Source organism: Asterias rubens, chromosome 12, assembly GCF_902459465.1.
Source record: "Asterias rubens chromosome 12, eAstRub1.3, whole genome shotgun sequence".
Taxonomy (NCBI): domain Eukaryota; kingdom Metazoa; phylum Echinodermata; class Asteroidea; order Forcipulatida; family Asteriidae; genus Asterias; species Asterias rubens.
The window spans coordinates 3605498-3632656 of record NC_047073.1 but is presented as its reverse complement, the minus strand read 5'-3'; the positions used below and the strand labels follow the sequence as shown (position 1 = coordinate 3632656).

The 27159-nt window shown below is 36.7% G+C and overlaps 2 protein-coding genes across 3 annotated transcripts in view; one reads left to right on the top strand and one right to left on the bottom strand.

Annotated features, from left to right (window-relative positions):
• Window positions 1-1394: 1394 nt before the first annotated feature.
• Window positions 1395-10285, bottom strand: LOC117298009 (DNA-directed RNA polymerases I, II, and III subunit RPABC1). The gene is made up of 7 exons (XM_033781227.1): window positions 10132-10285; window positions 8223-8311; window positions 7155-7274; window positions 6390-6555; window positions 5494-5552; window positions 4082-4160; window positions 1395-1745 (listed from the first exon to the last, which is right to left on the bottom strand). Exons 1-7 carry the CDS (start codon window positions 10186-10188, stop codon window positions 1680-1682), a joined length of 636 nt encoding a protein of 211 aa, XP_033637118.1. The 5' UTR covers window positions 10189-10285; the 3' UTR covers window positions 1395-1679.
• Window positions 10286-10671: 386 nt separating this feature from the next.
• Window positions 10672-27159, top strand: part of LOC117297489 (tetratricopeptide repeat protein 39B-like) — a 28959-nt gene continuing 12471 nt past the window's right edge. Inside the window, exons 1-6 of one of the 2 annotated variants that reach the window (XM_033780560.1) lie at window positions 10672-10751; window positions 12892-13044; window positions 14136-14167; window positions 22627-22731; window positions 23326-23534; window positions 26866-26998. In XM_033780560.1, the coding sequence (XP_033636451.1) occupies window positions 13009-13044; window positions 14136-14167; window positions 22627-22731; window positions 23326-23534; window positions 26866-26998 (515 nt within the window). In that variant the 5' untranslated portion in view covers window positions 10672-10751; window positions 12892-13008. Of the gene's footprint in view, window positions 10752-12891; window positions 13045-14135; window positions 14168-16126; window positions 17836-22626; window positions 22732-23325; window positions 23535-26865; window positions 26999-27159 lie in introns of those variants that run through there. The other variant, XM_033780559.1, reaches the window with a different exon arrangement.

Genomic DNA, 27159 nt, shown 5'->3' with positions numbered 1-27159 from the left:
TTCTGACATTCTCAACAACCAATCCTCCACACTAAATTTCATAGAGCTGCTTAAGCACAACAAGTAGCTTAGCATAACAAAATTATGCTTACCATAAAGGTTACCAGCTAAACTACCATGTCACATGTACAATTTGTGACTGGTATCATTTCTGCTTTGCAGACAATTGTTAAGCAATATTTTCTGCTCAAGCAGCTTTATGAAATTGGGCCCTGAACAGCACTCACATCTTTAAAAGGCCAACAGTCTTATAAAAAAAATAATGTACTCTGATTAAAACGCCGACAGCAGAAGTTTGGACAACAAAGTTGAGGGTTAAGACTGAATCTTCACCATTCATAAAAAGACTACTTCTCAGACCAGCAATAATTGGAAAGTAGATCGCAACAAACTAGACTAAGAATTAGGTTTTAAAAGTATAATACAGGATTGATAGAGCTGACAAATGGTCACTGACAGCGTTCATTTTGTGTGTAATCAACCATACATTTGGAATGAAAAGCCTGTGATAGTTTGGGCTTAATCTGTTGTGACATGTTACATGTTACGGTTCTAAGATACAGTTTTCTCGAATATGACTTCACAGAAAGAAGAGCTCTAGTATGAACTGTAAACATAATCAGTAAGCTTGCAGTCTACAATTAAACAATGTTTTTCCTTTACCAATCCTGTATAATACCTTAGAGGAAAGTTTTGGGTTTCTAATTGTTTAATACAATAGAAGACCAAGCTAGTTATCAAAATGATCAGAATATTTACAGGTCACGATTGAATGACGTTTTTATAGACCCAATCCATATAAGCAAGTGCTGCACACCGCACCGCCATTGCCGGGACACTGGTAGTGCTAGGTTTTTTAACACAAAGACATAGACAAACAAGTTGTCCTTTAACTTTGTATGTGAACAAGGTGTCTTTCTCAATGATTCGCCAATTCCCTGACAAGACAGCTTCACATGGTGTACAGAACACAGAATTATTGAATCCTGAAAACAGCACAGACAATAGGTGAGTTTAAGTGTGATATTACACGGAAACAGCACTGTCTGATATAAAACTTGAGAAAATAGAATTAGCTGTAGCAAACAACTTACCAACCAAATGGACCGAGAGTATAAAGGCAAAAAATAGTTTCGACCCTAGCAGAGTCTTTCTCGAAGGCTAAATGACAGCACAACAAACATGAACAGGCAACTAACTTAGTTACCTGTTCATGTTTGATATAAAACTTGTTACATCAGATATTTTTTTCCAACAGAATTCCAGTATACACTTTCTGTTTATTTTCAAATTATATGAAGTATATTCCGCATGATTTTGAATATAGCGCAAAACATCAGAGAATACACTGGATATGCATTAAACAGGCATGATATTTAGTCCTTGGAAAACTGACCTACTTTCTCATATGGTGTATGGTTTTATAATAATGTGATTCACGTGTCTTTTAGGCCATTTAATTACAATTTTTCAGATTTTTCAAAGGGCAAACAAACCTGAACACAGACTAACGTAGGAATAATATCATGCCTGGTAAAAACAAAACACAGACAGCTGGTTTTCCATGTCTTTTTTTTTCACAAAACCTTGCAGCCAGCAGCATTTGGGTGTGCAAGCTAAAAGAGACTGGCCCCCAAAGAATCTCTTGGAATAAGCAATAGAAGATGCTGGTTTCTTCCTCATTGAACAAGACGATAAGAAATATATCTTCCTGCTGTCTCACTGGGTCTGATTATCTTCACCACCTACAAGGAGAAGAGTAACATGTACATGACTTAGATACGATTAGATCAGATTGCAGACCTTAAAGGCAGTGGACACTATTGGTAATTGTCAAAGGCCAGTCTTCTTTCTTGGTGTATCTCTACATATGCATAAAATAACACACCTGTGAAAATTTGAGCTCGATTGGTCGTCGGAGTTGCGAGATAACTATGAAAGAAAAAAAAACACCCTTTCGAGACCTCACATTCTAAACTTGAGGTCTCGAAATCAAATTCGTGGAAAATTCACTTCAGAGGGAGCCGTTTCTCATTATGTTTTATGCTATCAACCTCTCCTCATGACTCGTTATCAAGTGAGGTTTTATGTAATTACCAACAGTGTCCACTGCCTTTAAATTTTGTTCTTTGAATTTTCCAATGGTATGAGAAAAATACAAATTTGCGTTGGAACTTTGCAAAGGGCACCACAGCAAAAGCAAAGGGCTGTCGTGGGTACCGGTCATTTCAAGGCCTGAGATTGGATTTATTTGGTGTCCGTCTACAACGGATTACACACATGAAATACAGAAACAGAAAACAATGGCGAGAGTCATCGCTTACTAAAATGTCTGAAAACATGCTTCAAATTTAAAGAGGTATGTTAAATTGATGACATTTCCGCCGATTGACAATCCCTGAAGCTATAGGTTTCAATGAGTTTTTGGAAATGGTACCCTCACCACAACATGCATAATATTTGGCCCTTGGAAAAAAAGTACAAAGTATTTTATCAAGTACAAGGTCTGACCTACAGGTACACATGGTGTACGCTCTTACCATAACCACCACTACTTAAAGGCAGTGGACACTATTGGTAACTGTCAAAGACTAGTCTTCACAGTTGGTGTATCTCAACATGTGCATAAAATAACAAACATGTGAAAATTTGAGCTCAATCGGTCATCGAAGTTGCGAGATAATAATAAAAGAAAAATAACCCTTGTCACACGAAGTTGTGTGGTTTAGATGGTTGATTTTGAGACCTCAAGTTCTAAATCTTAGGTCTTGAAATCAAATTCGTGGAAAATTACTTCTTTCGCGAAAACTATGGCACTTCCGAGGGAGCCGTTTCTCACAATGTTTAATACTACCAACCTCTCCCCATTACTCGTTACCAAAAGAGGTTTTATGCTGATAAATATTTTGAGTAATTACCAATAGTTTCCACTGCCTTTAAAAGCGATTCACACATGGTGCTATCGCAAACCTCACCCTTTGTGTTGTTTACTAAGAGAATCAATGTGTGATGAAGAGGTTTTCAACTAGGGGTTTAAACCCGCCGAGGCCTGGTTCTTGATAATTTTACTGAGACGAAGTCAGGGTGAATTATCAAGAACCAGGCCTCAGCAGTTTTAAACCACTAGTTGAAAACTGATTCAACACACTTTGATTCCCATTCATAAATACCTTTTTCGCAAAAAAAACCCACATCAACACTTTTTGGTCAAAAAGTAAAATAAATGCAAAAATTATAACTGTTCAATGATTTCTTTCAACACAACACCCCTCCAGCTATGAAATGGTAGCGCCTCAGGTAAACAACTTCTTATAAGGAGATTGCACAACAATGTGGCACAACTGTTCCAGTCGTTGCTCTCGACCAATAGGAATGAAGAAACCGTCTTATAAGCACAGGTGCAAGCTCGTATGTCACGCCCATGTTTCAACACTTTTTACTGGTGTTATATCATCCGTTCAAACACCCCCATGTGATGCCCCCCCTGACCAATTCCAGTTTACTTTCCAATAATCACTATGTATTGCACTTTCACTGTTAAATTTTTTAGCTAAAGAGTGGAACGGTTTAGTCTTGCTTTAAAAGTACAAGATTGGATCAGGAAATAATAGTGATTAGTTTCATTATTGAAACTCATTCATTCTAAAGTTCCAACCAGTGCTGATCCTATTCATGCATTCATTCAAACTGATATTCATAAATACCTCAGACGCACTATATTTTGGTATTTCACGAGCGCGCGTATGATAACAAATTTATCTTCCAGTCTCACTTGCAACGTGCAAAATTTAAAACTTCAGAGCGTTAATTCACGAGCACAAAGTTTAGAATGTAATTTTTTCACTATCCGTATACGGAGCGTGACACAATGACATTTCACAATACGCACTGTCTAATAAAAACAGAGGAAGTAGGATATAAAACAGAGGTTGTAGCATATATGTTTTAATCCCCCTAGTAGTTCGAGCTTCTGATTGGTGGATTAGCGCGTACTGGAAGATAATATTTGATACACACAAGACTTGCGCAGTATTGTGAAACGTTTACAGTCGAGTTGAGAAATATTTTTGATTGTACTGACCTGCCCTCGTTTCAATCCAAAATATCTTGCAACTGGATCTCCCTGCTGGATTCTGGGTAACTGATGCTCTTTCAGTTTACTGAGAATAGACGTTAAGGACGGATTGATTCTTTTACCTGACCACAGGGTACAAGGATATCATCGTATGTTCATGGCTGAGTGCTCTAGAGAATCAAGCTCAAGTTCTGATTGTTTAACTCCGGTTCATTCTTCCTGCGAATGCGAATGCGATACATGCTAAAACTGAGACGAAAATTATTTGTTTTACTCATTTCTCAAAAACTACAGCACCTCAGTAAGTACAATTTCAAGGGAAGCTTTCTACTATCATAATCTTCAAACTGTGTAAGTTTAATGTAAATCTGTGGATATTGTGTTTTGTGTTAGGAAAAAGTACCCACATCCTTTAACGAAACTCTAATCTGTTTCTTGACAACATGGATTTTTGTTTTCGCTGTAAGGGACGTTAAAGTGTAGTCTCTACTTAGCCAAGTCTAGACAGCTCTCCGACTATATTGACTATCCTTCACTTTTAGTAGCCTCTGTACAGACTACCTTTCATATTGATTGCCATGCTATTGATTAGGCTTTTTATAAAGCTTACTCCCTGCAATATGCTTAAAGGGTTTGGTTACTTTTTGAATGACACAAAATACCTTGTCCCAGATTTTTCATTAAAGACACTGGACACTATTGGAAATTGTCAAAGACTAGTCTTAACAGTTTTTGTATCTCAACATATGCACAAAATAAGAAACCTGTGAAAATTTGAGCTCAATTGGTGGACGAAGTTGCGAGGTATTAATGAAAGAAATAACACCCTTGCCGCACCATGGTCACACGAAGTTGTGTGCTTTCAGATGCTTGATTACGAGACCTCAAATTCTAAATCTGAGGTCTTGAAATCAAATTTGTGGAAAATTACTTCTTTCTCAAAACTACGTCACTGCAGAGGGAGCCGTTTCTCACAATGTTTTATACCACCAACCTCTCCCCATTACTTGTTACCAAGAAAGGTTTTTAGCTAATAATTATTTTGAGTAATTACCAATAGTGTCCACTGTCTTTAAACTTACATGGTTTGAAGATAATGATGATAGAAAGCTTCCCTTTAAATATTAAATGCTGAGGTGTCAAAGTTTTTGATAAATGAGTATACCAATTTCTAGACAACAATGCTCATCTCAGGAGACTGAAATTAATTTTAGCATGTACGATGTATTTACCAGAACTGGCATTTAAGCCACTCTCCTGAAAACAAACTGTGATTTTCACAAAAACTTGATGACTAATGAAGCTAAAACTTCTGCAGGTAAATTATTATATGCACATCTTCATTCGCAGTGAAGATGGATTCATGTCATGGCCAAAAACTTGATCTACAAAAGGTATCGAAACCCTGTAAAGGATACTATCTCGATAGTAGTTCTGCTTTCTCTTCTGATGTCATCACGACATGCTCTGGAACAAACTGCAGCAAAAGATAAATACATACAGTTAAAGGCAGTGGACCATATCAAATAATTATTAGCATAAAACCTTATTGGTAATGAGTAATGGGGAGAAGGTTGATAGTATAAAACATTGTGAGAAACAGCTCCCTCTGAAGTGGCGTTGTTTTTGCGAAAGAAGTAATTTTCCACGAATTTGATTTCGAGACCTCAGAATTAGATTTTGAGGTCTCAAAATCAAGCATCTGAAAGCACACAACTTTGTGTGACAAGGGTGTTTTTTTCTTTCATAGTTATCTCGCAACTTTAATGACCAATTGAGCTCAAATTTTCACAGGTTTGTTACTTTATGCATATGTTGAGATACACCAAGTGAGACGACTGGTCTTTGACAGTTACCAATAGTGCCCAGTGTCTTTAATTAGTAACTCGTCTGATGAATAATAATAAATGTAGAAAAATCAACCAACATGCCTGTATGCCTGTATGCTTCGTTTTTGAAAGGACAAGGGCACCAAGGTGTTTTTTCCTACGAGGAAATTGTAAGTTTCTACTGGAGCAATTCAAGGGCACAAAGGCAATAAACAGGGGGCATGGAGCGATCAAACACTTTCGATCGCTGGCTGTGCTCCAAGATCATAATGGGTTGATGTGGCTGGCTGCCAAAAACGCCCTTGCATGCCCTTTCCCGAACATGTTGTAGCGACATCCTTCGCAATTCCGCTCTTACTCTTGCAAGTAAGGAAGATTAGCCTCCCAAATTATTATAATTGTTGCCTCTGTGAAGTATCAGGCCTGAAAAGATGGTAATTACTGGTGCACCCACCCACCCTTTCCACTCATCCTTCAAGTCTTACCTCATGCTCTGTGATGTTGATGAGAAGTTCCGCTTCAAGGAACTGCTCCAGGACGTATTTACACTGAGCCATATCACCCAAAGATTGTTTAGCCGATGGAGTCATTCCCATCTGGACAATAATAATGGCTCGGCTGATGTTTTCTTCTTGCATCCTTTGGCAGTAGCTAAAGTAATAATAATAATAATAATATTATCAAAGTCTTATAGCACACTATCTACCAAACAAATTACTCAAGGTGCTGAGTATATTATACAAACTTTCCGGAAGATAGGTTATTGAAGTGATGAATTCTGAGACCCAATTATGTAGCACCTTGTAAGGGTTTACAAGGTGCTAGGGTGCAAACAGCATCCACATTCAGGAACACTGGGGCGAACCCCTTCTCTTTTCGATAAGTGCACTGGGTTCTTTTACATGCGTTACACAACACATGGGACCAACAGCTTTACGTCCCATCAAGTTCAGAATTTGAGGTCTCGAAATCAAGCATCTGAAAGCACACAACTTCGTGTGACAAGCGTGTTTTTTTTTTCATTATTATCTCGCAACTTGGACATCCGATTGAGCTAAAATTTTCACAGGTTGTTTATTTTATGTATATGTTGAGATACACTAAGTGAGAAGACTGGTCTTTGACAATTACCAATAGTGTCCACTGTCTTTAAGTCAATATAATGACTCCACTATGATCTTTCTTCAACGGTCCATACAGCAAGATCTTTCTTCAACGGTCCATACAGCAAGTTTAGTGAGTTTACTTACGCTTTTATTGTCTTTATTCCGACTTTGGGTTCCTCTGGGTAGAAGACAAAGAGTTGATCTGTGGGGTCGTCGTTGTGAGCCACTAGAATCGTCAAATCTTTCCTTCCCGGCCTGTCCTCACTGGGATATGCAACGGCAAGAAATTAACATTATTATAAAAGGCCTTGAAATAACCAATGGCGTCCAAAGCAGTTGCTGTGGTGCCTTCTGCAATAATACAGTACAATTTCACATTTGACCGCTAGTAGTAGTGCCCCTTACCAAAGGAAAGGTGCTATGCCCCCTTCAAGAGCAAAGTTCAAGGCCCGTTATTCTTATTCTTCTTCTTATTGTTATATACTTCTGGCAATGAAACCAACGATGCCTCTTAAGAGAACTTCATCACTGTAGCTCGCCAACCTGATGAAATCTGTAAACAACGGTGCTCGCTATGTAAACCACTAACCTAGGTTAAAACCTACTCTCTCATGATAAATGTTTTTTTTGGGTTCTTTGACATGGACTACCAAGCCTTGGGGTAGTCAAGTACATAGGAACTACCGCTTAATATCCCATCCGAAGGTGAGCAATTATGGTAAAGTGTCTTACTTAAGGATAAAAGCGTCATGAAGAGAACTCAAACCCACACTTTGCTGATCAGAAACACCAGAGCTTGAGCAATTATGGTAAAGTATCTTACTCAAGGATAAAAGCGTCATGAAGAGAACTCAAACCCACACTTTGCTGATCAGAAACACCAGAGCTTGAGCAATTATGGTAAAGTATCTTACTCAAGGATAAAAGCGTCATGAAGAGAACTCAAACCCACACTTTGCTGATCAGAAACACCAGAGCTTGAGCAATTATGGTAAAGTATCTTACTCAAGGATAAAAGCGTCATGAAGAGAACTCAAACCCACACTTTGCTGATCAGAAACACCAGAGCTTAAGTCCAGTGCTCTTACCCACTCGGCCATGACACATGACGACATCATCAAATATGTTGTACCTGAAAACCAAATAAACACTTTATCCAGGGGGCGGGCATTGTTTAGTCAATGATTTGACCTTTGACCTTGTTGACCTTACCTAGGTTTGTCTCCGAACTGTTCTTTAAATTGATCCAACGTCTGATCCAACTCATCTTGGGTTACCAGGTAGCCTCTGTCATGACAGAGCTGAAACAAAAAGGCAATTTATATCAATGTTAAATATATAACTGTATTAAAACACGGGGAATGTTTTCTAAAGGTAGCCCTTGAGGTCAAGAAATTTAGTGTGCAAGCCTCAGTTATTGTTTTGGGATGAATGTTTATGTAGTGGATACACAAAACTGCTTGCTGCAAATTCGAGGTAAAACAAAACAACCTTTTAACAGTTAAAAATACAACTTTTTCAACAGATTGAAATTGATATAGATACATCAATATGACTCTTTCACATGTTTTACATGGTTTGTTTATGTTCAAAACGTTGTTTTTAAAGAAAGTGCATTTAAAAAATTTGTTTTTTGTGTGACCGTCCAAAACACCTACTTTCAGTATCCTGCCACCACTTAAAACAATAAAATTCATTGCAAAACAAATTTACAGTATCACCATAGTGATTTATTGTGACGTCACACTTTAGTTAACAACTACGATTGATTTGCAGTTACAATCAATCTTACATCTTTGTGAATTCGGCCCCTGCACATCGGCCGATTGTGCCAAACAATTCCTGCACAATCGGCCGATCGCGCAAAACTATTCCTGTACAATCTGCCGATCGCGCAAAACCACTCCTGCACAATCGGCCGATTGCGCAAAACCATTCCTGCACAATTGGCCGATCGCGCAAAACCATTCCTGCACAATCGGTCGATCGCGCCGAGCCATTCCCTCACGATCGGTCGAATGTTGCACGATCAACCGATTGTTGCGCGATCGACCGATTGTTGCGCGATCGACCGATTGTTGCGTGATCGACCGATTGTTGCGCGATCAACCGATTGCTGCGCGATCAACCAATTGCTGCGACCAATAGATATTTCAATAGCGCATCGCAATCAGTCGATAGCGCAGCGCGATCAGTTGATCGCACAGATTGACCGATAGCGCCCAACGTGGTAGAAATGAGTGAAAAAGTGGTGAGGATATGGAAATGTGAAAAACAACAAATAATATATTTTATAAGACAAACAACAAATAATAAAATAGAACTAATTTTTGTTTTAAATAAAGTGAAATTTCATATCTGTATTGTTAGGTTAGGGGCCTAGGGGTAATTTACCGGTCCTACTACTTGCCGTCAACTCGCCGACTTGCCGTCAACTCGCCGTCAAATAATTTTCGTGCCGTCAACTCATTAAATTTACTTGAAAAATTTATAAATGGGGCACGGAAGTGTTAATTCTGGGCTAAACTACATATTTCTCATGGTTTTCGGTACAAATTCATTCACAAAAACGACATTGTGTTGATAAAAAAAGTACCAATCATTGACATCTTGTGCCAAGATTAATCCATATGAAAAAGCAAGATGGCGGCCGGCGGTTTTGCTGCTTCGAGATAATTTTTTCACAAGAAAAAAAACTCAATTTTTATTCCGAAATATACGCAAATTCTCTTTTAGCTGATACGTCACTGTTCTATGCTTCTTTTGTGGATTTTAAATGTATATTGGTGGAGTTGACGGCGAGTTGACGGCACAAGTGAGTTGACGGCGAGTTGACGGCAAGTAGTAGGACCCGTAATTTACTGCAACAATCTCTACATTGACATTGTTGGGATTTTATTGATACTGAGTGTTCTTAGTTGCACTTGCAGGCGCAATAATGGCAGGCGGATAAAATTATGGCAAATAATGCCAATCCAATCCCAAATGCAATGATGTAGCAATGAATGATGAGCACGATTGGCAATGCCAATAAATAATCCAACAAAAACAATAATATAATAATATTAATAATGCTGGACAAAATACGACTGTTTTAAAAAAACGAATAATCCATCATTACCTGCATTAGTGTTTTCCTGATTCGCCATAACTTATACGTCTCTGCTTCGTCATTCATTTTGTGTAATTTATGATGGGGAAAGGTAAAACAAGAGGTATTTATCAGTCATTTATGTGAGCGACAAAGACGCACATGACGACTATAACGAGTTTGATGTGAGGTAAGTGTGCATGCGATAGTACTGCAAACGTGTCCTGTCTCCCATACGAACATTTGCGTATCTACATTTCCCTCATTTAGAGCACCTGACTATACGTTCTCAGCTTGATGATGTACCAAAATTAATTGTCTTTTCAAAAAATGTACTAAAACCCAGTAATTAACCCCGCATCAAAACAAAAAATCCATCATGACAACCACATACTCAACATATTTTATTTCTATTCATTTAAGATGAATATTTGGACAGTTTAAATAGTTTTAGGTTTAATACATAGCAGTTAGTTAATTTAGTATTGTGTGCACTTTTGTACTACACACCTTTTATAAAGAGCCTTGATTCTGCTCACATATTGAGGGCGCTATACACATTTAGTGGTGGTGGATTCCGGATTCCGTGTCGTGTTATTGATCAAGGCCGCGGATTAGTGATTCCTGGAAGAATGGACGTTTACAAATTGGTTAGTCTTTTTGTTGTCATAGAAATATACCTTTTTGGATAAAAGTTTAATAAACAAGTTTAGATTACCCAAAGTGTATATAGCCTAGCCTTAGCCTCATGTGTCGCTATGGCATCATAGTATTTAATTGGGTACAAACCTCCGATCTTCCTGAAAATGAAATTGAAAATGGAAAGTAAAAGTGATCAATCACAAATTTATTTGTTTTATCATGGAGCAATAATTTGTAACCGATTTGTTGGATGGATGGAGCTAGCTGTATGACGTGGAAGTAGATATAAGATGACAACACTGCCTAGATACTCTCCTGTGATTTAATTGGACATTTAATTGTCCATAATAATATTATTGACTTATTGACAATGAACGGGTGATGAGAGAAATCAATTAATGGTCCCCATTGATGATGTTGATGGCCTTGGGCCTTTGAGCCCCCCCCCAAAAAAAAAAAAAAAAAATAAATAAAAGACCCCAAAGCGTACTAGTCATACTTGTTGGGCTGTTTAATAGTTATGACTCTCTTTAATCAATGATCTTATCATATTCATAGTCGTCATTATGATAAGATTAAGATCAATGATTTTGATAAAAGTACAAAGAGAGCAATAGGTGATTAGAGGAACACGTTGCCTTGGATCGGACTAGTTGGTCTATAAAAAGCGTTTGTAACCTATTTTTATAAAATGCATATGGTTGGAAAGATTTTTAAAAAGTAGAATACAATGATCCACACAAGTTTGCCTCGAAATTGTGTGGTTTTCCTTTGACTGTGCGAACTAACACGGTCGGCCATTTATGGGAGTCAATTTGACTCCCATAAATGGCTGACCGTGTTAGTCGACGATTTTAAAGGAAAACCGTGCAATTTCGAGGCATGTTTGTGTGGATCATTGAATTCTACTTTGACAACATCTTTTTATACAATATGCATTTTATAAAAAATGGTTACAAACGCTTTTCAAAGACCAACTCGTCCAATCCAAGGCAACGTGTTGCTTTAAGCACTAATCTGTGTCTAACTATGATATGAGGATTGTTCATAGCGAAATAACCCACGTAGGAGTAATTAATTAGGCACAATACCAAATTGTGTTTGTTATTAATCTAAACTAATTGCTGATTTAATGATTATTATTATTATTGATATTTATGGAAGTAATTGCCTGAGTCTATAACTATAAGTAATAGCTTTGTTCTGTTGTCAGCAATGAAAACATCACATTGATTGACGCTAATATATTGAACAGCAACACTAACCATTGCTTAGCAACAGCCTAGCAACATCAAGTTTTAGATGAAGGTTTAGTAATCCTAGTCATGAACTAGAACCTGGTCATCCTGTATGTGGAGAAGCATGAAGAATACACTTTAATAAGGAATCACTGTATAAAGGGAGTACCACTGCTCTATACCTGGACCACTGCTCCAGTGAACTTCAATGCAGGGCTAGTTGTTTGAAACGTTTCCTGGACCAGAATTTTCATGTAAATTGTGATCCCTGTTCCTTCAAAGAAAAAGGTTCAAGTGATAAGATTTTCTTTGTGAGATATTTATTCAAGCTCTCCAGAAGAATACAAATGCAGAGAGTTGGTTCAAATTGGACAAACCTGTTCCATATTGGACGATCCCCGTTCCGTATTGGGGTGAAATTTAGGGTGGCACGGTTGGCTTGTGCGTAAAGCGCTCGCCTCTCACCAAGGTGACCCCGGTTCGATTCCCGGTCGGGGCCACATGTGAATTGAGTTGTGCGTTGGTTCTCTGCTGTGCCACGAGGGTTTTCCAGACTATCCGGTTTTCCTCCCTCAGGAAAAAATCAAACACTTTCGATCTTGGCTGTGCTCCGTGGTCATAATGGGTTGATGTGGCTGACAGCTGAATGCGCCCTTGCATGCCTGCTTCTCGAACACGTTGTAGCCGCGTCCTTCGCAATTCAGCTCTTAGCTGCGAGTAAGGACGATTAGCCCCCCAAATTATTATTATTATTATTATCATTATATTGGACAATCCCTGTTCCATATTGGACGATCCCCGTTACATATTTGTCGATCCCGGTTTACAAAGTGGGTGCTTACCATTGAGTTTCTCTTATCACTTCTATCAATATTAACACATTTTTCATTTTTCATTTTTTTTTCCTCAGATGAAGGACCTGTGATATTCCTGTAAGATGTAACGTGCACACATCAATGCAAAGTATCCCATCATTTCTACATTTTACAGAGAGATATATTTTTGTACTATTTATAAGTGACCTACAATGGCAGAGTGTAATGCAAGTGATGACGAGGATCAGGTAAAGTGTGAAGAAATTAAAGGCAGTGGTAACTGTTGGTAATTACTCAAAATATTTTTTAGCATGAAACCTTACTTGGTTACAAGTAATTGAGAGCTTTTGATAGTATAGAACATTGTGAGAAACAACTCCCTCTGAAGTAACATAGTTTTCGAGAAAGAAGTAATTTTCCATGAGTTTGATGTTGAGATCTCAGATTTAGAATTTGAGGTCTCGAAATCAAGCATCTGAAAGCACACGACTACGTGTAACAAGGGTGTTTTTTCCCCATTATTATCGCGCAACTTCGATGACCAATTGAGCTCAAATTTTCACAGGTCTATTGTTATTTTATGCATATGTTGAGTTCCACCAAGTGAGAATACTGGTCTTTGACAATTACCAATAGTGTCCACTGTCTTTAATTGTTTGATTCAAATATGTTGACTAAATTTCTCCTTCAATGACAGACTGCCAACCCCATTGCACTTCCCCCTGACACATTTGAAGCTTGATATTAAAATAAAAGCCATTTGTAAGTCCTGTAAGCACAAAAATTTGCTAAGCATGAAATTTCTTCCTTGATAAAAACAGAGTTACATACCAAATTTGTATTTGTTGCATATTGCTTGCTACTGGTATTCAGCTGTTGTTTGCTTATCCTGAAAATCACGTGGCAATTCTGTTGGTAATCCTGTTTTTATCAAGGAAGAAATTTCACGCTAAGCGCAACTTGACACTCCTGGAACGGGTTGTGAGAAAATGATGTTGTAACTAAAGTACAGTCTTGGCAAAAATTTTTAAAAAGATGTAAATTGGTTATCCAAATGGATAAATGTCACGATTTATTGAAATGGTTGGTAATCCTGTTTTTATTACTTAAGGAAGAAATTTCACGCTAAGCACATTTTTGTGCTTACAGGCTTCATGAAACTGGACCCTGGCAACTTGACACTCCTGGAACAGGTTATGAGAAAATAATGTTGTAACTAAAGTACAGTCTTTGCAAAAATTTAAAAAAAGATGTAAATTAGTTATCCGAATGGATAAATGTCACGATTTATTGAAATGTTAATTTTAAACTATAACAACACTATGCATTTTCTTTTCAGTTCCATGATGCATACGAAAAGCTCCCTGTCACGTGAGTAAATCTTGAAATGTTTTTACTTCATTAAACAATTTATTAAAAACTTCCAACTGCTTAAATGTATTAAGATCAACATGATAAGCCAATATTTTAGGTAAAACTAACAAATAGTTAAGAAATTGGCTGTGACTAATTACGCAGTGACACCGTAGATAGATCTCTTTTGAGTGAGAAGAAATGATGTCAACCTCAGCATTACAGAAAGTATACTTTGTCCGTCGTCAAAGTTTGCTTGCCCATAAGACAAAATGGATTAAATCTTCTCTTCATTTTGCTCTTGAAGTAAGTTTTTTTTTGTGACACTGTTTTCATATTGATTCTGGTATTTTAAAGCCATTATACACTTTCGGAACAGAAAAATAAATAAAAGTTCACAGATTTACAAATAACTTACAGGGTTTAAAGAAGGTAATGGTAAAAGACTTCTCTTGAAATATTATTCCATGAAATGCTTTACTTTTTGAGAAAACATTAAAACAATTATCAATTCTCGACAACGAGAATTACGGATTCATAGTAAACACATGTCATGACCATCGAAACATCGGAAACAAGGGTGGGTTTTCTCGTTATTGACTCCAATGACCAATTGAGCCTAAATTTTCTCAGGTTTGTTATTTGATATAGAAGTTGTGATACACGAAGTGTGGGCCTTGGACAATACTGTTTACCAAAAGTGTCCAGTGGCTTGAACGGTAACAATTAAAGTATACAGACCCCTCGCTGGTTTTGCAGAAATTGCTTGTGGTGCTGGAACCCAAGATGAAGGAATTAGAATGAATTACTTAGGCCCTACTCTTCCTGCATGCTTGATGGCACTCTCCATCTGCAGAATCAATTAATCTCATCCGCATGTAATGCATCATTGATTGGACAGGAAATGACACCTCATTTGCATATTCTAATAAATATTCATAAGGTGTCTATAATCTCAAAACTGATTTTGATTTTTTAGAGCCCCTCTTTATTTGTTAAACAGTAACAATTAAAGTATACAGACCACTTGCCGGTTTTTGTAGAAATCCATCTTGCGGCTTCTGGAACCTAAGATGAATGAATTATAATGCATTATACTTTGATCGCACTCTCTTCAGCTGCAAAATCAATTAATCTCATCCGCATGCAATGCATCATTGATTGGACAGGAAATGACACCTCATTTGCATATCTCTCATACATATTCATGCTTTGTCAAGTTTCAAGGTGAACACACTATTGTACTCTATTCCCTTGTTTTACTTTCTTATTGTCCATGACCTCATACCATCTGTTTTTAAAGACACTGGACACTATTGGCAATTGTCAAAGACTAGCCTTCACAGTTGGTGTATCTCAACATATGCATAAAATAACTAACCTGTGAAAATTTGAGCTCAATTGGTCTTCAAAGTTGCGAGATATGAATGAAAGAAAAAACACCCTTGTCACACGAAGGTGTGTGCGTTTAGATGGTTGATTTCGAGACCTCAAGTTCTGAATCTGAGGTCTCGAAATCAAATTCGTGGAAAATTACTTCTTTCTCGAAAACTACTCCACTTCAGAGGGAGCCGCTTCTCACAATGTTTTATACTACCAACCTCTCCCCATTACTTGTTACCTAGTAAGGTTTTATGCTAATAATTATTTTGAGTAATTACCAATAGTGTCCACTGCCTTTAACAGAAATCAAAGTAATTAAATGTAGCTAGTGTTTTATTAAAGATGCTATGTCAGATTTTTGGCCCCTAACATTAAAAAAATGATTTAGTGAATGGTATTTCAAAGAGTATCACCCGCTCTAACGAAAACAAGTTTAACTTTTACTCCTAATGGTCAGGAACCATGACAAAAATTTAAAACGTTTCTTTTAAAACACATAAGAATTGGTCACGTGATATATTGTCGGGATCCCCTGATTTTTAGCACTTTATTTCACTGCTACTAATAATTTTAAATCAATATTTTTGGGTCAAATCGGCCAAAAATCTGACATAGCATCTTTAAATGAAATTTATAACTTGATTTTTTTCTTCTTCAAGTTAGCGTACAACTGCCAAACCTTTCTTTTTGTATTTGTGTGTGTATTTTAAGAGTTGATTATTGATAAATCTCTTAGAAATTTTGCAAATTAAATTGCATCCCACATTATTTTTTGCTTCCACATTTTGTAGCAAATGATACCTGACAAATCCTTTAGAAATTTTGCATATTAAATTCAATCCCACAATCATAATGGATTTTGGAACTGACTGTCTTTGCACCGGTATGTGTGTTCTGTAGCTGATTACGTAAAGTCTTTAAAAAACTCAAATTAAAAAATTGCATCTCATAATAAATTTCATTATTTTTTACAAGTAATTTGGATTCAAGGTTGAAGTCTTTGAAAAGATATCAAATTAAATTTCATCCCTCTTATATTTAATTTTTTTCTAACAGACAGTCACATATTCTATTTAAAAATAATAGGTAATTTAGATTTGAGGGTGAACAAAGACTTAAATGTTAAAGCGCTTGCAAGTAATTAGGAGGATGTTGGTCCAAATCCCGCTCCCGCTCCACATTATTTAAAGGCACCCAAGCGGTTTTGTCTTGTGGTTTATTATTTGATATTTGACAAAAATGAGTTTCTAACAGTCCATTGTGGGGGCAAATAAACACACAAATTTGTGTGCAGGGCAAGTATTCTACAGCTGACTTTTACCCACTAGTCCTTTAGAAAAAATTCAAATCAAATTTCATTCCATACTGATCACGACATTCATTTTCTCAAAGACAGTTTTGTATGTTAGGCTATTTGAAATGTTTTTAAACATTTCAAAAAGTACTTTTGTTTACCAATACTTTGGACTGACAAAACAGTCTCCAAAGTATTGGTAAAAAAAACATTGTGTGCAGGGCAAGAATTTTTAAGCAAATCCTTAAAAAGAAGAAAACACTAAAATGTCATCCTACTATAATAGTAAATTTAAAAAAAAGCTAGTCTTTGTATTTATAAAATATATAGAAATATTCTCAATAGTCCAAATTCTCGATGGAATTAAACTTGTACGCATGGAGAAAAAAACAACCAAAAGAAATTACCCAAAAATATCAAAAAAATGATTAAATTATTTAAATCATGACACATCCTGCTCAGCATTAAATAACACATACATCTTTATAGTACCATTATGCACCTTTACTACACAGCATATATCACCCAATTAATGAGAAGCCTTTAAGCTATTAAATATGTATTACCCTTGATGTAGCCCCGCCCCATTTCTCTACAAAGCCCTTATCAGAGACACACAGTGACGTCTACTGTGTGTATCTCTCTCATACACGCTATCGCCGGGGAGTTCTCATAAGTAGGCAACCACCGTTCACCATTACAGTGTGAAGGATTGATAACCACGGGTGATTAAACAACGCGTAGATGATGGTAGCACTCCAATCGAATTCTTGTTGATATAAATAGTATCTAGAATGTACAGTGACTATAGACTTCTATGACATTGAAACAATGACTCTATTGTTATCGGTACTGGTCTAGTCATTCTTTAAACACCTGTTTGATTGATTGACGGACTGATGATGACATCATCTCAAGATGCACCCTCCTGCTCGTCGTCGTCCTCATCAATGGCAGCATCCACTCCTCCTAGTGGTGGAGATGATGTTCTTGGAGAAGCTGCTCTCATGTATGTATCCTGCATCACTAAGAATGAGCACAAGATGACATTGGAATACATTATCAGCGATAATCTAAGTTGCATGTTGCACTCCAAGTGGTTTGAGGCGAATCCCTGATGTGTGGATTTTTCTATGATCCAAGATCATGTTGTGACAAGATGCAATTTAACATGCACAATATTATTGTGTATCCACAGTGGATGTGCTGGTTATTAAAACAGCTCTCATAAACACAGTCATATGTGTAATGAAGCCATGGAGGTTTCAGCGATAACCTAAGTTGCATGTTGCAATCCAAGTGGTTATAGGCGAATGTGCTGAGTTTTTTTATGAGTTGTTTATGAGTTTTACATCCACGATTGTTTTATTTCACAAAATGCAAAACATGCATGTATAATAAGCTGAGTAGCGCATATTAATGTTGCACAGGCTGCATACTCCCCACCAGGGAGCTGAGATGGTTTAAGGAGTGATTTAAGGCCCAGTGACCAGGGGTAATAACGTGAAGCGCTTTGGGACGCCCTCCGGGTGTGAAAAGCGCTATATAAAAACGGGTTATTATTATTATTATTATTATTATTATTATTATTATTATTATTATAATAATAGATGTTAATAGATGTTAAATATATGCACAATATAAATGTGGATGTGCTACTTATTAAAACCACTCTCACAACTCATCAAAACTTAGTCATATACACCATGTAGATGAAACGATAATCTAAGGTGCATGTTGCATTCCAAATGGTTTAAGGCGAATCTATGTGTGCTGATTTTTGTATGATCCAAGATCGTGGTATGTCACATGAGGCAACGATGATGCACAATATTATTGTGGATGTGCTTCTTATTAAAACAGCTCTCAAAAACACAGTCAATACGATAAAACCATCAAGGTTTCAGCGATAATCTAAGTTGCATGCTGCATTCCAAGTGAATTGAGGCGAATCCCGGAGGTGCTGATTTTGTTATGAGTCTACGTACAAGAGAGTGTCGCACAAGAGGCAAAACATGCACAGTATTTATTGTGGACGTGCTCCTTCAATTTACCTGTTTACAGAGAAAGTAGTTTCTATGGTCAGACTGTGCGATGATTGGGTCTCAGCCTTGTTGACATGTAGATGTTTTGGAGACTGGAGCTATAGGCAAAGGAAACAAACACACCTTATTGTTAAAAAGTAGTATGTGCAGTCAGAAAACAAATGGTAAAAAGATGTTTTGTAAAAAAAAGTTATGTAAGAAACTACCTAACTTAAAGGGTCTATGTAACTTTTGAAACGTCCACGCTTGAGAAGATCTGTCATGATTGGCTAAAAGTCATGCGCAGTGCAGACTTGCTGGCGTGTTTTCATAGTTCGTCATTAAAGATGGTGTCCAATAAGGGTTCAAGACCAGAGTACCATGGTGCGGTTGGGTCTAAGGTTTTAGCCAGGATTTGATAAAAGGATGTCCAAATTTGCTGGAAAAAAATTCAAAAACTGGTCGTCCAAATTGTTCACTTACAATAAATTTAAATGTAAATGACATACAAAAATGAATTTAAACAAATCAAAACAGAGTGTCCAAAAGACACAGCGACACCCCTCCAACTAAAACTGTGGTCCTAAACACAAGAAGTTGATTTTTTTTAATAATAACATTTTTGGATATTAATTATTGTCATGACATGGCACATAAAATAATTGTCCATAACCCAGCTGGATAAAGTGCATGGTATCATAATAGGACATCGTTATAGTTAATTAATTATTCATTGACTGATGATGGATAGCAGGGTTAATTATTAACCATATGGCCTTTTTGCCATTTACCAATGTGCTACCGCAGGGTATCAAGAGAAGTGAAGTGTGATGTGATGTTCAAATAGAGTGGAGAATGAAGTTGAGGTGTTTTGTAGACAGACAGTCGTCTTCCATGTCAGTTTTTAAGCACACCAAAAAATCAACCTCTTTTTCTCGGCATTCAAGACAAACCAAACTTAAATTGGGGAGGTAGTGCTTTCTGCTCTACTGGCCAGGCTTTCGGACTGATGATACCCAATCCTACATCTGCATGACTGTAAAAGGGGCAACCCTGTTTCAGCTCTAGGAGTAGGTGGGAAAGTCCTCTATTTGGAAAAGAAGAACAAATTGTAGCTCACACCTTGAAGTGGCCTTCAGGCCTTGTGTGTCTGGCGACGTGCATAAAGCAAAACCCAAAAAATTATGGAGACATTCCATCAAGAAATTCTTTATTGTGCTGGATTGAACGTGAAAAGGATTGTTTTACCATTCATGCACCATCTTCCAAGTCGGTTTCTGAGAGCTCCATAAAATGAACCTTTTTTTGGGAGACATTTCGATGAACACAAATTCTTCATTGGGGTGGAATTAACATAAAAAGGATTATTAAATAATGCTGGGACTAAAAAGGTTTTCCAAGTCAAAGGTTACGATTGTCAATGTGAATGAGAAACACTTAAGATTGTAGCGTCTGCCGCTAGCAAGATATTGAAAATGGACTTCTCCTTAGAGTGATTGCCCTTCAGTTGAAGAGATTAAACTGTCTATCACTCTGTAATTAATTCCAAAAGCATTAAAGGAACATTACAGAATTGGTTTTTACGAAAAACAGTCTCTGGCAGTGTAAGCACTTTATGGAATCCACCATTGAGATCGATCAGTCGTCTAAAATAAAATGAAAACCTCACATTTCTGAGCTGCACTGGATCATTATAAAATATCTTTCTAACCATATCAATTTTGTAACAAATGGATTCATACGCTTCTCATGGACCAACTCGACCCATCCAAGGCATTGTTTTCCTTTAAAGCCATTATACACTTTCGGTACAGAAAAAAAAAAAAAAAGTTCACAGATTTACAAATAATTTACAGGGTTTACAGATGGTAATGGTGAAAAATTGTTCCATGAGAAAACATTAAAACAATATTAATTCTCGATAGCGAGAATTATGGATTTATTATAAACACAGGTCATGACACGGCGAAACGCGCGAAAACAGGAGTGGGTTTTCCCGTTATTTTCTCCCGACTCCGATGACCGATTGAGACTAAATTTTCACAGGTTTGTTATTTTATATAGAAGTTGTGGTACACGAAGTGTGGGACTTGGACAATACTGTTTACTGAAAGTGTATAATGGCTTTAACTTGAAGCAGTATAATCATAACATTTGCCACGGTGTAGCACATTAAGATTTTAAAAACCCAAGTACAATACTGCGTTATTTATATTTTATAGGCTTCTCTTGAACTATGCTCCCGGCCACAGCTGTGACAGGTTTATTTTGTTTTGAAATTTTACTTTTTTGTTATGCAGGTATGTTTATACATGAATTAAAAACAACAACATGAAAACATGACATTTATAGATAGATTCATTTTTTGAAAATAATGAGAAAAAAAATGTTAATGGCCTGTTTTTAATTTTTTTTTTAGGGCTTTTGACAACTCGGTTTATATGAATAGGTATAAGACTGGTGTAACAGAACCAGGCGGGTTGAAAGAAACAATTGAGAGATAGACTGAGGCAGAAAGCACACAGAAAAAGCAAAGGAATGCACAAAGAAGATGGTGACAAGGTTATTTTTTTAGGGGGGGGGGGGCATTACAAGAGAATCACAAGGGATTGAAAACACAAGAGACAAGTATTAAAGGAACACGTTGCCTTGGATCGGACGAGTTGGTCACTAAAAAGCGTTGGAAACCGTTTGTTATGAAATGTATGGTTAGAAAAATGTTTTCAAAGTAGAATATAATGATTCACACAAGTATCACTCAAAGTTGCATGGTTTTCTGTTTACGTCGCGAACTTTTACGGTCGGCCAATTATGGGAGTCAAAATTTTGACTCCCATAAATGGCCGACCGTGTTATTGGACGAGGTAAAAAGAAAACCACGCAATTTCGAGGCATATTTGTGTAGATCATTGTATTCTACTTTTACATCATCTTTCTAACCACATGCTTTTATAACAAACGGTCACAAAACGCTTTTCAAAGACCAACTCGACCGATCCAAGGCAACGTGTTCCTTTAATTTGGGTTTTACCCTAACACCAATGTGTGTTTTAGAGAAAAATACTTCACAAAAAAACTCTGTAAGCAGTAAGCTTTCAGAACTTGAATTGTACAATGATGTTTTTTATCCATACCAATCCTGTATAACCTTCAAAGTATGCTAAAATTACACCACTTCAATCATGTGTATTAACAGATTTGTGTTCAATATGAAACAACATTTCTGTTCAACATCACTATCATTGATAACATTATTTGTACTGTGACTTTGCACCCAAAGTTCGTTCATCTCTCACTGCCCGGTCTGACTTCACACCACCACAGATTAACATACCTACAGATAATGTACGTACATACATTATAACTTACATGATTTACTGGCCTTCCTACATGTTCAATTTGTATAGTGGCACTTTATTTAGACCACGCCGCTTAAGCAGACAGACAACAACAGCATTGCAAATAATACAACCATAGAGATAATCTACCTCCATGATACAACAAAGGAACAAAAAGCAATTTACAGAAAACTACCAAGGAAAAAGGTATTTTAAAAGTGCTTTTCTTGAAAATAGGCAGTGAATTTGAGGTGCGTAAGGTGTGGCTTAAGAACATTATTTATATGCAGGGGATTGATTGAAGAGATTCGCTGCTTGGTTTGTTTAAAACAAATGTCAACATCAAAGTACCTGCCTTCATTCATTCTCGAATCAAGTCCCAAATTGAATATAAATTGAGTTAAACCGTTATTTACTTTTCTTTTTCTCTCTCTGCAGGGCTGCAGGAATGGACTTAGCCGCTTCAATCCAAGACACCAAAGTCTCCTTAGATCTCTTCTTAAATAACAACTTCAACGAGGCTCGATCTCGCCTCAAGCCATGGTGAGATTGGAGTGGGGTGAAGATCGTCTTGTTTGTAATTAAGCAATGAGGAGTGATTGCTATTCAGACAGACGTTCAATCCAGAATGGTTTATTTTTATGTGCATAGAAAGAAAATAAACTCAAGGATGTTAAAGGAATCTCTGACAACAAGGCTTGTAGTTGGTTTGTGCTTTGTATGCATCAATTGGTACGTGTACCGACCAACAAATACGCATCTGTTATTTCAAAGCTACAGGCATACATAAAGGGCCATTTAAAAAAAAAAAAAAGACTAGAAATAATGTTCTTAATTTCGTTGTCAACTGTAGTTTGAATACAGATAAAAGAAAACAAAATGAAATTTAGCTGTTGTTTATTTATCCTGAGACTCATATGGAAATTTGGCTGGTAATCCTGTTTTTATCGAGGCAGAAATTTCATGCTAAGCATATTTTTGTGCTTATCAGCTCTATGAAATTGGGCCCTGGGGTGTTTTACATTATCATAGAGTTTTTGTGCAAAAAATAGTTAATTACAGCCTGACGCTATGACACTTGCAGAGAGTCTTTCTCAAAGGCTAACTCATAGAGTTTTTAATCATTTATCTCTAAAGGATTTCATCGAGTATGTACCACGCCCTAGGCTACGGCACCATCAGCTATATCCAAGCTATCATGACCTTTGACCCGGATGACATCACAGAGGCCATCAAGTGTGTCAAGAACTCCATCGAGGTCGCTAATCGTTTCCGACGCCGTGGTACCATGATAGAATCTATGTCTAAGATGGTACGCAGGCCAAACTACGATAACTACACTGACGGTAAGAAAGTGTCCAATGATCTGATGATTGTTCTCAGAAATACATCAAACAACCATCTTGTATCAATTTTAAATTAAAGGCACTGAACACCTTTAATAACAGTCAAAGACCAGTAATCTTCTCACTTGATTGTCTCAACATGTGCATAAAATAACAAACTTGTCAAAATTTCAGCTCAATTGGTCGCTAAGTTGCAAGTGAATAATGGAAGGAAAAAACACCCTTGCTGTACAAAGTTGTGTACTTTCAGATGCTTGAATTTGGGACCTCAGCTGAGGTCTCGAAATCAACTCAAATATTTTAGTCAGAAAATTACTTCTTTCTCAAAAACTATGTTACTTCAGAGGGAGCCGTTTCTCACAATGTTTTATACTTTCAACAGCTCTCCAATGTAAGTTTTCATGCTAATAATTATTTTGAATAATTACCAATAGTGTCCAGTGCCTTTAAAGGTAGGGTAGTTGAAGACCACAACACCATTCTACCACCAATGCGTCACATGGTCAATATGCAAATTTGGCATGTGACGGTTAGTCATCACTTAATGTCATGGTCCATTACACTTTATAAACTCACCTCCTCCATCGACGTGTAGCTCATGTCAATAATTCCATCAGTGGATTCCAAGCGAATTGGAAATACAATCATAAATTATATTCCCTAGTTACCTCAGATCCGCATCGATTCATTCGTAATGATAATGTGTCTGAACAGAGGGTTATCAAATTAGACTTGAGATTTCCCCATGGTCACGAATTCAATGATTAATTTGCAAAGTAGCAAAGTGTAAAATACCTGCTTAATATTATAAGTTATCACACAAGCGCGAGTGGAATACGGAAAAATATAGCGCTTCTGCGTCCCATATCCAACGAGGCCGAAGGCCTCGTTGGATATGGGACGCAGACGCGCTATATTTTCCGTATTTCAACGAGCTCGCGTGTGATAACGTATTTTATCTTCAAGCAAACTTGGCGCGTGCAATAGAACACACAAGACGCATGGTAGTGATATTAGCCGTGCAATATAGGTTTTTATCACCACTCCATTCTGCCAATCTGATTGGATGATTAGCGCGTACTTGAAGATAATATGAAATAGTATGTAGAGGATACATTGATAATGTCAATAATCCATGTATTTTGGCTGGCAATGTGTAACAATGTTTTGTATTTGAGATTTCAGACCTAATTGCATGTTTAATACTTCAGGTTTTCTATTGGTTAAGTTTGTTGCTGAACGTTTTTAAGAGTGTTTACTCCCGTTGTTATAATTCAGTATTTTCTTATGTTTTAGTTTGTCTATTTTTCCATGTTCAGCGCCCTTGAGCATATTTACATGATTAGGGCGCTATACAAGTTTTGGTATTATTATTATTAAATCAATTAATGCCAGTTTTAACAATTATTCATAAATACCCCAGACAGTTTTGTTATTCCACGACCCTGCCGGTTTTAAACGACCGTTTAAGAACTCGTTGGTACCCTTTTATTCCCTTAATAATAATGCAGGCCTCAAAATAACCCACGGCACCCAGAGCAATTGCTGTGATGATGCCCTGTGCTGTTGCTGTGATGCCCTTTGCAAAGTTCCCATTTTAATTTGAATTTTTCTCATAGAACTGCCCTTACCAGAGGGAATTTGCTGTGCCCTTTTTTAAGAGCCAAATTCAATCATGATTTCTTGTTTATTTTTGGCAGATACACACCCCCAAAATAAAATTAAACCAATAAAAAGATCACAGAAAAACTTTGAGAGAAAATCATATAGAATGCTTCTGATTGTACAATAGGGCTTTATAAAAAGTAGAAAACCTTTCAAGGAAACGTGCTTCGGCGAAACATCACAACATTTGAGTCCAGAATATCCCACAATTTTGGAAAAACCTGGGGGGAAGCATGGTTGTGATTGTGTGCTTGAGCATTAATGCCATAAAAGAGTGATTGTGTACATGTTAAAATATTTTTGTAGGGAGGTTGTATTGACAATACAAATAAGTGCTGACTCAGTCACGATGTGGAGAAATATTACAAAACCCAGATACACAAACCAACAAAACACATGTGACAAAACACCTACAAAATACTGACTGATAAAATGAATTAAGCATCTGTATGATGTACATGTTAGAGTTCCAACTACTATATAATGTGATATTTATTATTTTGAACGATAGAAATAGGTTGTTTCCATAGCAACACCCTATATTTGTAAGGGGTCTGTCTGTAAATACTGCATTTCTACGTGAAAATGGTGAGTGGAAACATTATAATGCATCCTGTATCAGGATTCAGAGCTAAAAGCAATTACAGGCAACTTTAACGGAGGCTAGACTAAATTGACCTTTTCAGCGGCGCCAGTCTTCCCTCGTTGTTTTGTTGTTTGTTAGAGTTTCACCTTTCCCCAGTAGATAGAAAGTGACATTTTTTTTCCTACTCGGATCTAGTTGTTTATATACTTTTTTTCAAGTGAAGGGTTTGAACGGGAAAAGCTGTTTATTTATTTGTTAACATTAACTTAGTTAAAGGTATTATAAAGGCTGGGTCAGGATAAAAAATATCATTGTTCAATTTTATTAAGATGGAAGTTCATTGTAGTATAATTTTTGGTTTGAAATTATGTCATATTCTTTGTCTGAAAACCTTTAAAAATGCAACAGATGCTTTTGGCTAATACAACCAAAATTAAGGCTGACATGTTAACATGCTGAAAATTGTGCATTTTTCTCTCCCTATTTTGATGGATTAACCACAAATTTTCACATTACTTAAATTTTATTTGATGTATATGTTTGATCACACAAAATATAAACACTGTCTGCAACTTTTTTGTTAGCTCTACTAATCCTGCATAATACATTCAACATTCTCACAGGTTAATTATATTGTATATAACTACAATAGGATTAAAACAATCAAATGGTTAAAAAAAAACTAAGGTATACAGTGCCTTTAAAGGCACTGGACACTATTGGTAATTACTCAAAATAATTATTCCACAAAAACTTACTTTGTACGAGTAAGGGGCAGAAGTTGATAGTATAAAACATTGTGAGAAACAGCTACCTCTGAAGGGACGTAGTTTTTGAGAAAAAAGTAATTTTCCACGAATTTGATTTTGAATCTGAAAGCACACAACTTATTATCTCGCAACTTGGACGACCAAATTTTTACAGGTTTGTAATTTTGTGCATATTTTGAGATACACCAAGTGAGAAGACTGGTCTTTGACAATTGCCAATAGTGTCCAGTGTCTTTAACATTAGAATGACTGTCGTGGTTAGTTAAGACGCCTTATTTATTTGAACACTTGTGTTTTTATTTTTGCACAGTGGAGGTACATGGTGAGTTGTGTTACGCAGAATCCATCCTAGAGAGGGCGCTAATCACGTTCATTCAGGACGACAATCTCATCAGCTTCATCAAAGGTGGACTCAAGATTAGGAGTGGTTACCAGTCATACAAGTAAGACATAGAAACAATAACAGAAACAAAAGCCCAGATTATGTTTCAATCTGAAAGCTCAAATGATTATGAAGTTTGTTTGTTTGTTTGTTTGTTTGTTTGTTTGTTTGTTTGTTTGTTTGTTTGTTTGTTTAGATGATCTTTCAATTCAGGGAACTCGA